This window comes from Lipophrys pholis (assembly GCF_963383615.2).
Source record: "Lipophrys pholis genome assembly, chromosome: 6".
NCBI classification, from domain to species: Eukaryota; Metazoa; Chordata; class Actinopteri; order Blenniiformes; family Blenniidae; genus Lipophrys; species Lipophrys pholis.
This window is the reverse complement of record NC_137629.1, coordinates 23,247,210-23,259,302: the sequence shown is the minus strand read 5'-3', so window position 1 is coordinate 23,259,302 and position 12,093 is coordinate 23,247,210. Positions and strand designations below refer to the sequence as shown.

At 41.7% G+C, this 12,093-nt stretch overlaps 2 protein-coding genes across 2 annotated transcripts; one reads left to right on the top strand and one right to left on the bottom strand.

Annotated features, from left to right (window-relative positions):
- Positions 1–931: 931 nt before the first annotated feature.
- irg1l (immunoresponsive gene 1, like) lies at positions 932–3,919 on the bottom strand (the record flags this gene model as incomplete). The annotated part of the gene is made up of 5 exons (XM_080466010.1): positions 3,865–3,919; positions 3,533–3,720; positions 3,114–3,206; positions 2,400–2,605; positions 932–1,859 (listed from the first exon to the last, which is right to left on the bottom strand). Exons 1-5 carry the CDS (start codon positions 3,911–3,913, stop codon positions 932–934), a joined length of 1,464 nt encoding a protein of 487 aa, XP_080322136.1. The 5' UTR covers positions 3,914–3,919.
- A 2,537-nt stretch (positions 3,920–6,456) lies between these two features.
- On the top strand, positions 6,457–8,843 carry LOC308111318 (threonylcarbamoyl-AMP synthase; the record flags this gene model as incomplete). The annotated part of the gene is made up of 6 exons (XM_080466181.1): positions 6,457–6,564; positions 7,694–7,885; positions 7,977–8,139; positions 8,246–8,411; positions 8,582–8,676; positions 8,758–8,843. 6 exons carry the CDS (start codon positions 6,457–6,459, stop codon positions 8,841–8,843), a joined length of 810 nt encoding a protein of 269 aa, XP_080322307.1.
- Positions 8,844–12,093: the final 3,250 nt, after the last annotated feature.

Here is a 12,093-nt window from a genome sequence, read left to right as displayed (position 1 = left end):
GTATTATTCATATAAAACCAAACCTACAACTTCTTGAGTTTGCATTCCCACACTGCCCTTATGATCTTCTATATCTGGATATTATTATTATTATTATTATTATTATTATTATTATTATTATTATTATTATGATTATTATAATTATTTTATTATTATTATTATTATTATTATTATTATTATTATCATCATCATCAAAATTAAGAGAACAAAATTCATTATCAAAGCTACAGTTCAAAGTTTTCCACTAGATTATAACAATGACATAATTAATACAAATCCACTTCACAGTAAGAAATCTAAAACGTGTTATTAGTATGTGAGCCTGATACCATCAATATTTCAACCAACAAGGAAAGCAATTGGTCATATTTGTTTTCAAGTGTGTTTACAAGTTCAAATGTAAACATCTTTACCTGGTAATGTCATATTTGTTGTTTGAAGTAAGCGATGAATGAATTGATGTCCACAACCCGTGCATAAAAGTTTGTTTTATTAGAATATAAAAGACACAAACAGATATGAGCTAATATGTGAACTATAATATTTCATTTAAAAAATATGATCATAAACATAGACAATTTACATTTACAATGTTTAATTTAATATCAACAACAAAATGAAACATTGGGCAGATACTTCATATACAGCACGTGTAAGTTCGAAATCTGAAAGTATTCAGTAGAAAAAAACTACTTTAAGTTTTTCTTGCCATCTAACGGAATCATATTTTTCATTTGAAAATTTTCTTCTGTGAACAACTGATAATCACAACAATACAAAATAAAAGCACAATGTACATTAAGCAAGAGTGACTTATTTTACAGTACACCTCCCAGCTTTGAAAGCTGTTTCCAGTTTAGGTGTTTTGAACAGGTGAGATTGATCTAATGTATATTTGTGTTTGGTTGTTATTGTGTACGTGCACATTTCTTTATTGCAGCTGTGAGAGAAGAGTTCTACAGTCTCCAGCTCTGTCCAGATCCTCCACCTCACCAATCAGCACGTCAACCTGCCCCGGGGGAAGCACCGTCCCCGCGTTGTTCCTGAATTTTCTCCTCAGGCTCTCATTGGTCAGCGGGTTGCGCCAGTGACCGTAGAAGGTGTCGCAGCGCCCCGTCACAACGTGCCCCCCGTCAAGCGTCACCTGGACCTCACCGTACATCAGGTTGAAATTAGCGGGGTTGTCACGGGGATGCTCCACACGCACACGGCTCAGCAGAGCGAGGAGGTCGGGCCGGCTCATGGCGGCGCGGCTGAAGGACTGCACGGTCACTTCGCCATCCAGGAGGGCAGTGCAGGCATTGAACTGGAAGGAGTGGCGTGCCTCGTGCTCAGACTGAGGGAAAGGCCTGTTGATGTACTTTGATCTGGGCACTTTGAGCAGGACGTCCTTGACTTCACCTGGGGAGACTTTTCCTGGACCGACTCCCACCAGAAGCTTATGTACTGAGGCTGCAGCGTCTGCCACCCAGTGCATCCCCAGATGGGCCGGGAAGCGCTTAAAGGCCATGTCTTGCTTCTCCAGCAGGAACATATGGCCGTCATCGCTGGGGGACTGTAAAGGCTGCGGCAAGTAGTCCTCATAAAAAGCGCTGAAGCCTGCCACCCCCGTGACAGCATCCAAAACCAGATGACTTGCTTCCAGGCCCCGGGAGGCCAGCAGAGCAGCTTCAAGCCCCAGACGTGACGCGTTGCCGATGTGGAGGGGTTTTGACTGAGTGGCAGCATTAGCCATCGGGGCTCCGGCGAGGGAAGCGGCGACGGCCAAGGCGTGACTGCACTGGGAGGGATCCAGGGACAGGAGGCGAGCACAAGCAGCTGCACTTCCCAGAGTCCCGACCACACTGGGAGGATGAAACCTGATGAGAAAGTCACAAAGAAAAACACATTGATTCAATCTATATTCCTGTGTGGATGTATTATTATATACAGATCATTTGTCCACAGAGGCAACTTTTCTTTTTTTTTTTTTCTTTTTTTCTTTTTTTTTTTGTCATATCAGTATTTGATAAACAAGCAAATAAAGTGCTGGGCAATTCATCTCAGTGTAAACACCAGCCAAACGGAGTCCTCTGTGATATCTTCCGCTACATGGCTAATTGTGCTAATGCTCACCACGGAGCCTCTGCCATCACCGAGGTGAGCCTGATCACACGTCTTTCACAGCTCACTGACAATACTTAAAGACCGCACGCGACACCTGAGCAGCCGCCTCGTAAACGGCAGTGCAGACACCAGCAGAGCATCTTTCTTATACTCATGAGGCTCCTTGTTCTCTGGGCAGAATACTGATACCAAACTGTAAACATGGAAAAGGATTTTACAATCCATGATATAATCGACCCGATACCAAACATGATGTGGCCGTCCAGCTTGACTTTGTGCCTTGAAGCAATCACCTCATGGGAATGTTGTGGGCCTTATTAGAGAAGCTCATTAGTTGGCCTTGAATCTCGATGCCGATGTTGAAAGCCAACAAGAAGTCCAGGCCGCTGAGTTTCCTGTGAGCTGGCATCATGTCTGTGAGCGCCAACACAGCAGGAAGCACAGCTCCAGAGGGATGAGTGGCAGGATGCCACGTGTCATCAAAGTCCATGGAGTGAGTCTGCAAAAACATAATTTTCTTGGGTCACGTCATTGCACATCTCAGCACAGCAGGTGTGTTTGAAATTGAAAGAACTTGCGTGGCGAGTAACAAGGTAACGTCGCACGTTGCTCTGCTTCCTGCCCTGACACAGCCATTTATGTGTCTGTGTGTATATGGTGCCATTTAGCCCTGCTCCCACACGCCTGCTGCAACCTGTGGCCAGTGTGATTTAATCGAAAAGAATTCTTCTGATTATCATAATGAGCTCCAACCGTCGGAGGCGGTATACAGGGAGCAGCGGAAATGAGGCCGATGGCTTCTTTGGGAAAAGAGGCCAAGCAAGTTATGCACATCTAATGATGGAGAGTTCTGGGCATAATTCATTTTGAGCTATTTATTTATTTTTCTTTAACCAAGACTGCAGCAGTGAATAGCTTTGTGGGTATGCCTCGTGGTAATGACTTTACGAGTTGGTGCTCCTGAAATTGCCTGGTGAGACACATCTGCTCCACTTATTGATACTCACAGCCACACCGTTGACAAAGGCTGCCAGTGTTGGGGAGAGCCTTGAGCCCTTGCGGCCATAGACGGAGCTGATATCATCAGGAGCGTACATGTGCTGAGGGGAAACAATGGAGGCCGGTCAGCACAGGTATGAACAGTTTCACCCTGAAATAGCTCCTGCAAATCCATCTGCAGATGATGACGTCTGGATAGTTTTCTTTGAAAGTCAAATGAAACATAAAAGGTCATCAAACATATATATTTTTTCTATTTACAGACTATTCCGGGGATTCTTTCCCCCGTCGTCTCATCTGTCCACACACAGAATTTGCTCTCAGGACTTCAGTTCATACGGTATAAGGTCAGACATTCATCCACTTCTATCAGATAAGATGTTAATAAAAGTTATTTTTATCCCTTGCCACACTCACGCCGTCTCACCTGGCAGTGCTGCAAAGCCAGCTCAAAGACATCTGTTGTGCTTCCAATTAGACCAACGCCAATGCTATCCAGCACCATCCTTTTACTGCGATGGAGCGTGACAGGAGACAAATGCTGAGGCTTCATTTCACTGATGAACCTCCCGAAGCTGGCCGTGACCGTGTCCTCGGGGGCCGGACACTTCAGGACTGCAGGAGAAACTGGGTGACGAGTGAGGAGAAGCAAAGCCCGGAGTGATCAAAGACGAAAAGATCATTTGTGTGAATAAATAAACTTCCTCCCAACGACTGAACCGAGACGAAAGTTAGATTTAAGAAATAATCAAAGTTCACCTTCCACTGCAGACTGACGCAGTCCTCGGGAAGCCCACACTGGCCTCATGGCTTTCTGAAGGACCAAACAATACATAATATCTTTCAAAGAACTACAGTCTATTGCATCTTTTCTTTTTTTAATGAGCTGTTGTGCTGGTGACATGTCGCTGTAACAGGTGCACAGAATATTTAATCTTCTCAACATTAAACATGGAATGATCCTTTAACATTCTCACTCAAAAAAAGACATGTACATGTTATTATATGGATAAAGAACTTGTAACTTTTCAGTTTAATTCAATCAGGCAGATTTATGTCCTGTAATCCAGTCGTGGATACAGACATCAGAAACAATGAAATAAGTTTTTTTTTCTTTTTTAAACTCTTTTTTTTACCTGTAATATGGAGATCATGGCTTCAGTCGGATGTTTCTGTTGACTTTTCTTCTTCTTTCTCTCTGATGCAAAAGGTTTACTCTCAGCTGTTTGTAAAGTTACTGGCTGTGCTCCCTTATATAGTCCATTGCTTACAATGCAAACAAATCCTGGCCTGGGCGGACCAAAAGAGGACAAGAATATCCCTAAGAAAATTGTAAAAAAAAAAAAGAAGGAATTTCCATAGTGGTCATCACCATCATTGTCATTACCTGTACCGGAATTCTCACAGGATGAGGAAGAAGCAGCACTTTATTGTTCAAGGTGCAGGGAAATGACCTCACCTCTCAGGTTGCAAAATTGTAGAATTGAGTTGGGAATTTTTTTTCTTCAACTCCTCCTACCCATCTGCAAAGCTTATTTATAAGAAAGGTTATTCTTTCTCCAGCACGACTCGGCACTTCATCAGTCTAAAACTCGTCATCAGGTACAACTTTGTTTAACTTACCTTATTCCTGACTAGCACTTGATCATTCATTTTAGTGGTTTGTGAGACATAAATAATGGATAGGGAGGGATTTTCTTCTGTTAGTTCAAAAATGTAAATGTTTAACTTCACTAACTCTTCTTTGTTATAATCTAGTTTTTCTGCATATACTTTGCATAGTGTGTTATAAACAATATTAGCTGAGCAATTAACTGAGAAAATAGGAAAAGTTCAGCTTTAAAATAGTGTCTCGATAAAGAAATTACGATTTTGACAAGAGCCCAGTTTGTATAGTATAGTATAGTATAGTATAGTATAGTATAGTATAGTTTGAATGGTGTTGGGTTGTCTGGTGTGAAGTGGTTCGCCCTATCATCTCTCATCTAGGTTCCTCTTTGCTCAAACACACAATCCAGTGTCATGGTTGTTGCCTTATTTAGCTCATAATTGATCCAATAGCTCAAATGAGAACGTGACCCTTTCACAGTCTGTCTTTTCATGCCTGACATAGACTCCAGCTTTATACTTTACAATACAAATCTGGTTAAATGGCGGGATGTCATATAGAATTAAAATATAATAAGTCTGTGTCTTTTGTTTTGTTGTTGCACGTCATTACATTCACAACAGAATACATCCCATGGCTGCATCAGAAGGATTTCCTGCCAGCTTCTATGGGGAACCTGGGGTACTCGGCATGCTGTCCAATGGGATCAGTGCACTCCTTGTGCTTCTGCAGAATTTCAACACAGCTCACACAGGAACAAAACCTGCAGGAGTGGAGAACATACTTGCAGGTAACACTGTTGGAAACATTACTACAATGACATGATGACTGAGAAATCTGCAGAATTGGTGGAGTAATTTCAGTGTTATTTTGCAGGTGTTCATCTCATCCTGATTGGTGGAGTATGCCAATTAGTAGCTGGACTGCTTTCCTTCAGAAAATACGATCACCTGAGTGGCACCGCCTTTATTGGCTATGCTGCTCTTTGGGGTAGTTATGGCGCCACCAGAATCTACTTGGGGGCCCTACCTGAAAATCAAACAGCCTCCAGCAATATGTCTCTGGAGGATTCCGTCGAGGTTCCAGAGTACCATTTATTCTCTTCAGTGATTGCTGGTCTCGTCCCCTATATCATTCTGTCCTTTCTCTTAGCATTTTGCTCTGCCACAGTCAACTACATCATGCCTTTTGTTTTTGGGGCTATCACAGCCACCTTAGTTTTTGAAGCTGTGGCACTAAGAGCAGGTTCCTGGGCTCTTGTGGTCTCTGGTGTTCTCGAGCTTCTGATTTTAATCTGTGCCATCTATGGATCAGCTGCATTGCTCACCAAAGGTCTGACTCAGCGCCTCCTCCTCAGAGGGTTTGGGACCCCTCTTTTGAATGTCCTCCTCTTAGGGACAGTCAATTCTTCAAGTGCCCAAAGCGTTGGTCAAGAGAAGAAAAAAAACACCAAATATGCAGAGCCCATGGCTTTAGGTTTCTTTTGTGACTCAGTTGCTCCCTTCATCTTTGCTTTCTACAGCTTCGGTTTCATACAATCCTTTGGTCTAGGAGCTGTGTGGATCTCAATTATCTCGGCGGCCCAGCTGTTGTCCAGCTACTATGCCCATCTACGTCACGATTGCTACCACACCACAAAGTTTGGATTTCATGCAGCATATTGGCTGACCAAGGCCTGGGATGAGATTGTGTTGTCTGCCATGCTTGTGAAGGACAGTGAAGTTGTCTCTGGAAGACAAGCGATGGTTGGAAACTGGTTCTTTGTGGTGGCAGGTGTGGCGGTCTGCCTGGGAAGCCTCAGTATGGATGCTCTGGAGCTCGTCCACAACCTCCTCTTTGTTCTGCTCACAGTCTCAACGATCCCACAGATCCCTCTACAAGGCCACTGCATCTTCTTCGGCGTGGCTTGCTCTCTGTTTACTGTCGCTTCAACTTACGGCACCTTCTCTCGTCTCATCAATACTATCGCGGAAAAATCCCTAATTCCTGTCGGACCACAGCCCGTCTCCGCAGGCCAACTGATGAAAGCTTTGAAGTGCAGAACGTCTAAACAGGCAGGCCAAGAGGAGGCGCACCAAACTGACCACCCCTCCGATGCTCTGTTCTACCTGGTCAATGGGATTGCATCTTTATCAGCTCTACATTCAAAATCATCCAGTGCAAATTCTACCCTCCTTCACATGACAGTGCCTTGGGTCCTCATCTCTGGGGCAATCATACAAGCCTTTGTCAGCAGGCTGCAAGTCGCTGCAGATGGCCGTTTTGGATCAGTCATCTCATCGGTCTATGTGGTCGTATGGGCGGTTTGGACCTGGTTCAGGTTTGCAGGTATGCCAATGTAGAAAAGTGTCTAAACAAACTTAAAAAATTTTCCCCCTGGATGATTTGATCACAAGTTATTTAATGTTCTTTTAGGTAACCTGCTCCACCTCTCCGAGGAGAATACATCCGGTTTTACAGCGGGAGCCATTGCTCTCCTCATTATCAACGCTTTCCTCATGCTGATTGGTAAGATTAAGTTCATTTCTCTATAACCTGAGATTATAAAATTCAATCTGTAACATTTATGATTAGTTTTTTTCTCCAGCTGCCCATAGGAACCTGGCTTTGCTGTTTCTGACAGCTGCCATGGAGGTTGTTCTGGTCTGCTTCCTGCTCTCCACCTTGCAGCGACTGCCATATGAACTAGAAAGTAATTATATTAAAGCCATGCCAAGTCATAATAGAACAGAGCAAGATATCTGCATGAATTGTTCATCTTGTTAAAACAGGATTTTATTTTAATTACTTTTCAGTGGCCATGCTTACACTGGTTACAATCATTTGCATTTATGGAGTGACAGCATCGCTTGTCAACTGCATCTTTTCACAAAGATTGCTCCCTGTGGGCCCTCCCTTGATAAAGGTAACCATCTGTTTGCCAGTTCAGCTGCAGTGTATCTTGTACATTTGACAAAAATGTCCCTCTGTATTTTTCAGGAGGCCGTGAAGCAGGAAACTCCTCCAGGTCTTTCCTGTCCTGTTGCAAACTCAAAACTCACCAGCGGCCTCTTGAAGATCGCCGGTCTTCTGGTGGAAGGAGGAGTTTGTGGTATTCCCACAGACACAGTATATGCCCTGGCTGCCTCCTGCAAAAATCCTCAAGCAATAGAAAAAATCTACAACATTAAAGTAAGAAGGAATATGCTAATTTCAATGTAAGCGAGGACAAATAATTTATTGTTCTATCTACATCTGATCTGTGACTGATGATCTGTGGCAGGACCGACCAGCAGAGAAGCCCATATGCATTTGCATCTCCAGTGTGGAGCAGCTGGTGGCGGCCAGTCCTCCTTTCAGTCCTCTCCTCTGGGACTTTATGAGGAACGTGTATCCCGGAGGAATCAGCTGCATCGTCAGCAAAGGAGATTGGCTATTCAAACTCGGTAAAGACATGAAAGCAAATCAAGAGATGTGGCTGATCTACTAAAATCTAATTAAACATTAATCCTTTGCCTTCAACTAAACTTTCCCTTGTTTTCGCTGGTGCAGGAGTCGGGCCAGCATATGACCGTGTTGGAACCAAGGACAGCATCATGATCCGAGTGCCTGACCACACGGTGACGAGCCACTTATGTGACATAACGGGACCCCTTGCTATTACCTCAGCCAATCCCAGTGGAGAACCAGACAGCACCCATCATAGCATGGTTATCGAGTGAGGATCCAGTACAAACTCTTTAGAATTTCATCTGGGATAGTATTGAATGTCTTTTTACAGTCTAGTGTAGAAAATACATGATTGACTGTGTATTTCTGGATGTTGCATAGCTATCCGCACAGACAATAACTTTTGCTCTACTTTTGTTGTTGTTGTTGTTGTCTCAGTCGTCTGGGGCACAAAATCCAAGGAGTTCTCTGTGATGGGAGCTCCAATGAAGTTGTTGCTTCCACTGTGGTCAACTGCCTAAAGATTGATGAAGGTAAAAAAGCCAAAGTTGCCACACCACCTCTGTCTGTTAACAGTCGTGTTGGAACTGAGGCCTGATTTACTGTCATTTCAGGAACGATCACCATCGTGCGAGAGGGATGTGTCCCTGCAGTTCAAGTCCAGCAGATCTTCAACAGAGTGAAAAACTCCGTGGCCTGATGGTTTCAAACCTCATTTCTTTCCTTTCAAAGAAACTCTTCATGCTTGGCTGCTTTTGAGTCCTGCTTCCATTCATTTTCACCTCTCCAAAATTTCAGGGACACTTTAGGTACAAAACGAGAGGAACTGAGAAGAAACGAGGGTCGTTTTGTCTGCTACCTCTAAAAGTGCCAGAATGTGGGTTTTATACACAAAGAGATATATATATATATATCAAATGATTGTGAAGAAAACATTTCTGTTAATTGTTGTTTAAGTATTTGAATTTTACTTTAAAATGTCATTGCAGTTTTGTTTGCGATGGAATCCAATGTTGTTAATCTTCTGTTCATTCGCAGAACTTTCTGTTGAAATAAAAAAATTATATGACCCACAAATAATGTGTGTGCATTAAGATTTATTTGCTCCTCTGCTGTACTCTCCTCTGGTTTTGTACTCGTTCTTACCTTTGTAGTGCCAAGGTTTGTTTTTGTTTGTTTTAAATTGGAGTGCAATTTGACTTTCACTTCCTTAAATATGTCTTTAACTTTCCATGATACTTGTGTGAGCAGTTTGACATATCTCCCGAATGTAAAAGAAGTAATTATTCTAATGCTGAAACATGGCTTTTGTATTGAAATCTAACTTCTATAGATAAGGAAACAATAAATCCAAGATTACATAAAAAGTAACTGATTACATTTTTTTTTTTTGTTCTTGTTCAGACATTTTCAACAGTATGTTCAGGGTCTGACAAACTGGAGAAGAAAGGAAGGATAGATAACTAAACACAGTGATGCTGCACAGGTTTTCCTCACACGGACTGGTACATTTTGGTCATCTGTTATTTTCATAATTAGAAAATAGAAGCTGACCCGTGAGCAAAAAACAAACAAACATGAAACTTTAAAGCTTTGCGTTTCAATGAAATTAACATGACTTCACTTACTCTTTTATCCAAGTTGTCACTTTCCCACGGTCACCCCCACCAGTCCCACACTAGACGTGTCCTTAAACTGTCTAGAACACAAAAGGTATACGTAACTGTTATGATCAAATTATCTCCTTTATTTCTGTCAGACAAACAAAAACAAAGAACAATGCCGTGCAGCAACCAAATGGTTGAGTGTTTATCTAACAAGGTCAAGGCTTAAATTCAACAAGAGTAAAGGTATCAGTTGAAATGCATCACGACAGCAGGACTGACACTGTAGAGACATATATTATTTAAAGATGTCTGGCAATTCTTTCTCGCTGAATCATATGGCAAAAGCAACCTTTTATAGTGTTGACTCAAAAAGCTAACAATGCCTCAGCCAACAGTCATGTATGAAGTTTCTATAAAATTCTCTTTGTTCAAAATATGCTGTAAAATAAAGTGTAATGCTATTCTACACACGTCAGAGTTCAGAGTTCATTCTACTATGAGGTGTATCCTTTTTTAAAGTGTTTCATGGAAAAAGTGTTTTCTTTCAAGCTCAAGTTTAAGTTGTATAGCCCCAGTGGATTGAATTACATTCATCACATTTCCTCTTTTGTCCACTGAATTTAGGAGGAATTCAGTGGACAGTGTGCAACTTGAGCTAATGGAGTCTCTACAGAGGCTTTTTTTGAGGACAAAGAATAAATATACTCTCTCCTGGGAACAAAAGAAGTACTATAAAGAAGTTTGTTATAAAGTCCTGGACATTTGATTGTACAAGAGCTTTGAGTTTCAGTTTATCTCAGTAGTTTCTGGTTTCGTGACAAAGTCAATACAAAGGAGTTAATTATCAACATTGAGAAAATAATGAGATCCAGGAAATATTTTCAGTCAAAAGCGTTTGCTGGCCACCAGGAAACGACTCAAGTTCTTATCAGGCGGGGGTTTGGCTGGTTTGTAGAATGAATCAAGAAGTATTTTGGAAGGAATCACAAACAGTCATGTCTGGTCTCAAAGAGATCGGCATTATATCATTATGACAGCAGAATGACCTACCATTGCCAAAAGATGTATTGCAATCAAATCCATTTTCTCATTGTTTAAATTAAAGAATATTCTAAAATGTTCACATTTAATGCATCATCATCATCATCATCATCATCATCATCATCATCATCATCATCATCATCATCATTATTATTATTATTAATTCATGGTGGCGTCACGCCTCTTGAATTCTCAACTGAAACATTGAGTCACTTCAATAACCTTCTTCTGAAGCATACATAGTAAATTAAGTTTATTTGTATACAGGTAAATAACATGAAATATCTGCTTCTAGCAACGCAATTATGTTTAGTTAAAAAGAAAGATAGAGTCCACTTTGGGTAGTTTATGAGAGTACTTTCTCCTTTCAACTGAGTATCTTTTATAGGGATACTTTTACTTAAATTGAGTACAATGCAAGGAATATAAGGGGATTTGTGCTTGACCATATGTTTCCAGTACTCCTTTCATCTCTGCTTTAAACACAATCTGCCACAATATTTTATAAGTGCTTATCTGTTTTATATATATATATATATGTATATATATTTGTATATATATATATACAGTGGGGCAAAAAAGTATTTAGTCAGCCCCCGATTGTGCAAGTTCTCCCACTTAAAATGATGACAGAGGTCTGTAATTTTCATCATAGGTACACTTCAACTGTGAGAGACAGAATGTGAAAAAAAAAATCCAGGAATTCACATTGTAGGATTTTTAAGGAATTTATTCGTAAATTATGGTGGAAAATAAGTATTTGGTCAATAACAAAAATTCAACTCAATACTTTGTAATATAACCTTTGTTGGCAATAACAGAGGTCAAACGATTACTATAGGTCTTTACCAGGTTTGCACACACAGTAGCTGGTATTTTGGCCCATTCCTCCAGGCAGATCTTCTTGAGAGCAGTGATGTTTTGGGGCTGTCGCCGAGCAACACGGACTTTCAACTAGCTCCACAGATTTTCTATGGGGTTGAGGTCTGGAGACTGGCTAGGCCACTCCAGGACTTTCAAATGCTTCTTACGGAGCCACTCCTTCGTTGCCCGGGCGGTGTGTTTGGGATCATTGTCATGCTGGAAGACCCGGCCACGTTTCATCTTCAAAGCTCTCACTGATGGAAGGAGGTTTTGGCTCAAAATCTCACGATACATGGCCCTATTCATTCTTTCCTTAACACGGATCAGTCGTCCTGTCCCCTTAGCAGAAAAACAGCCCCAAAGCATGATGTTTCCACCCCCATGCTTCACAGTATGTATGGTGTTCTTGGGATGCAACTCAGTATTCTTCTTCCTCCA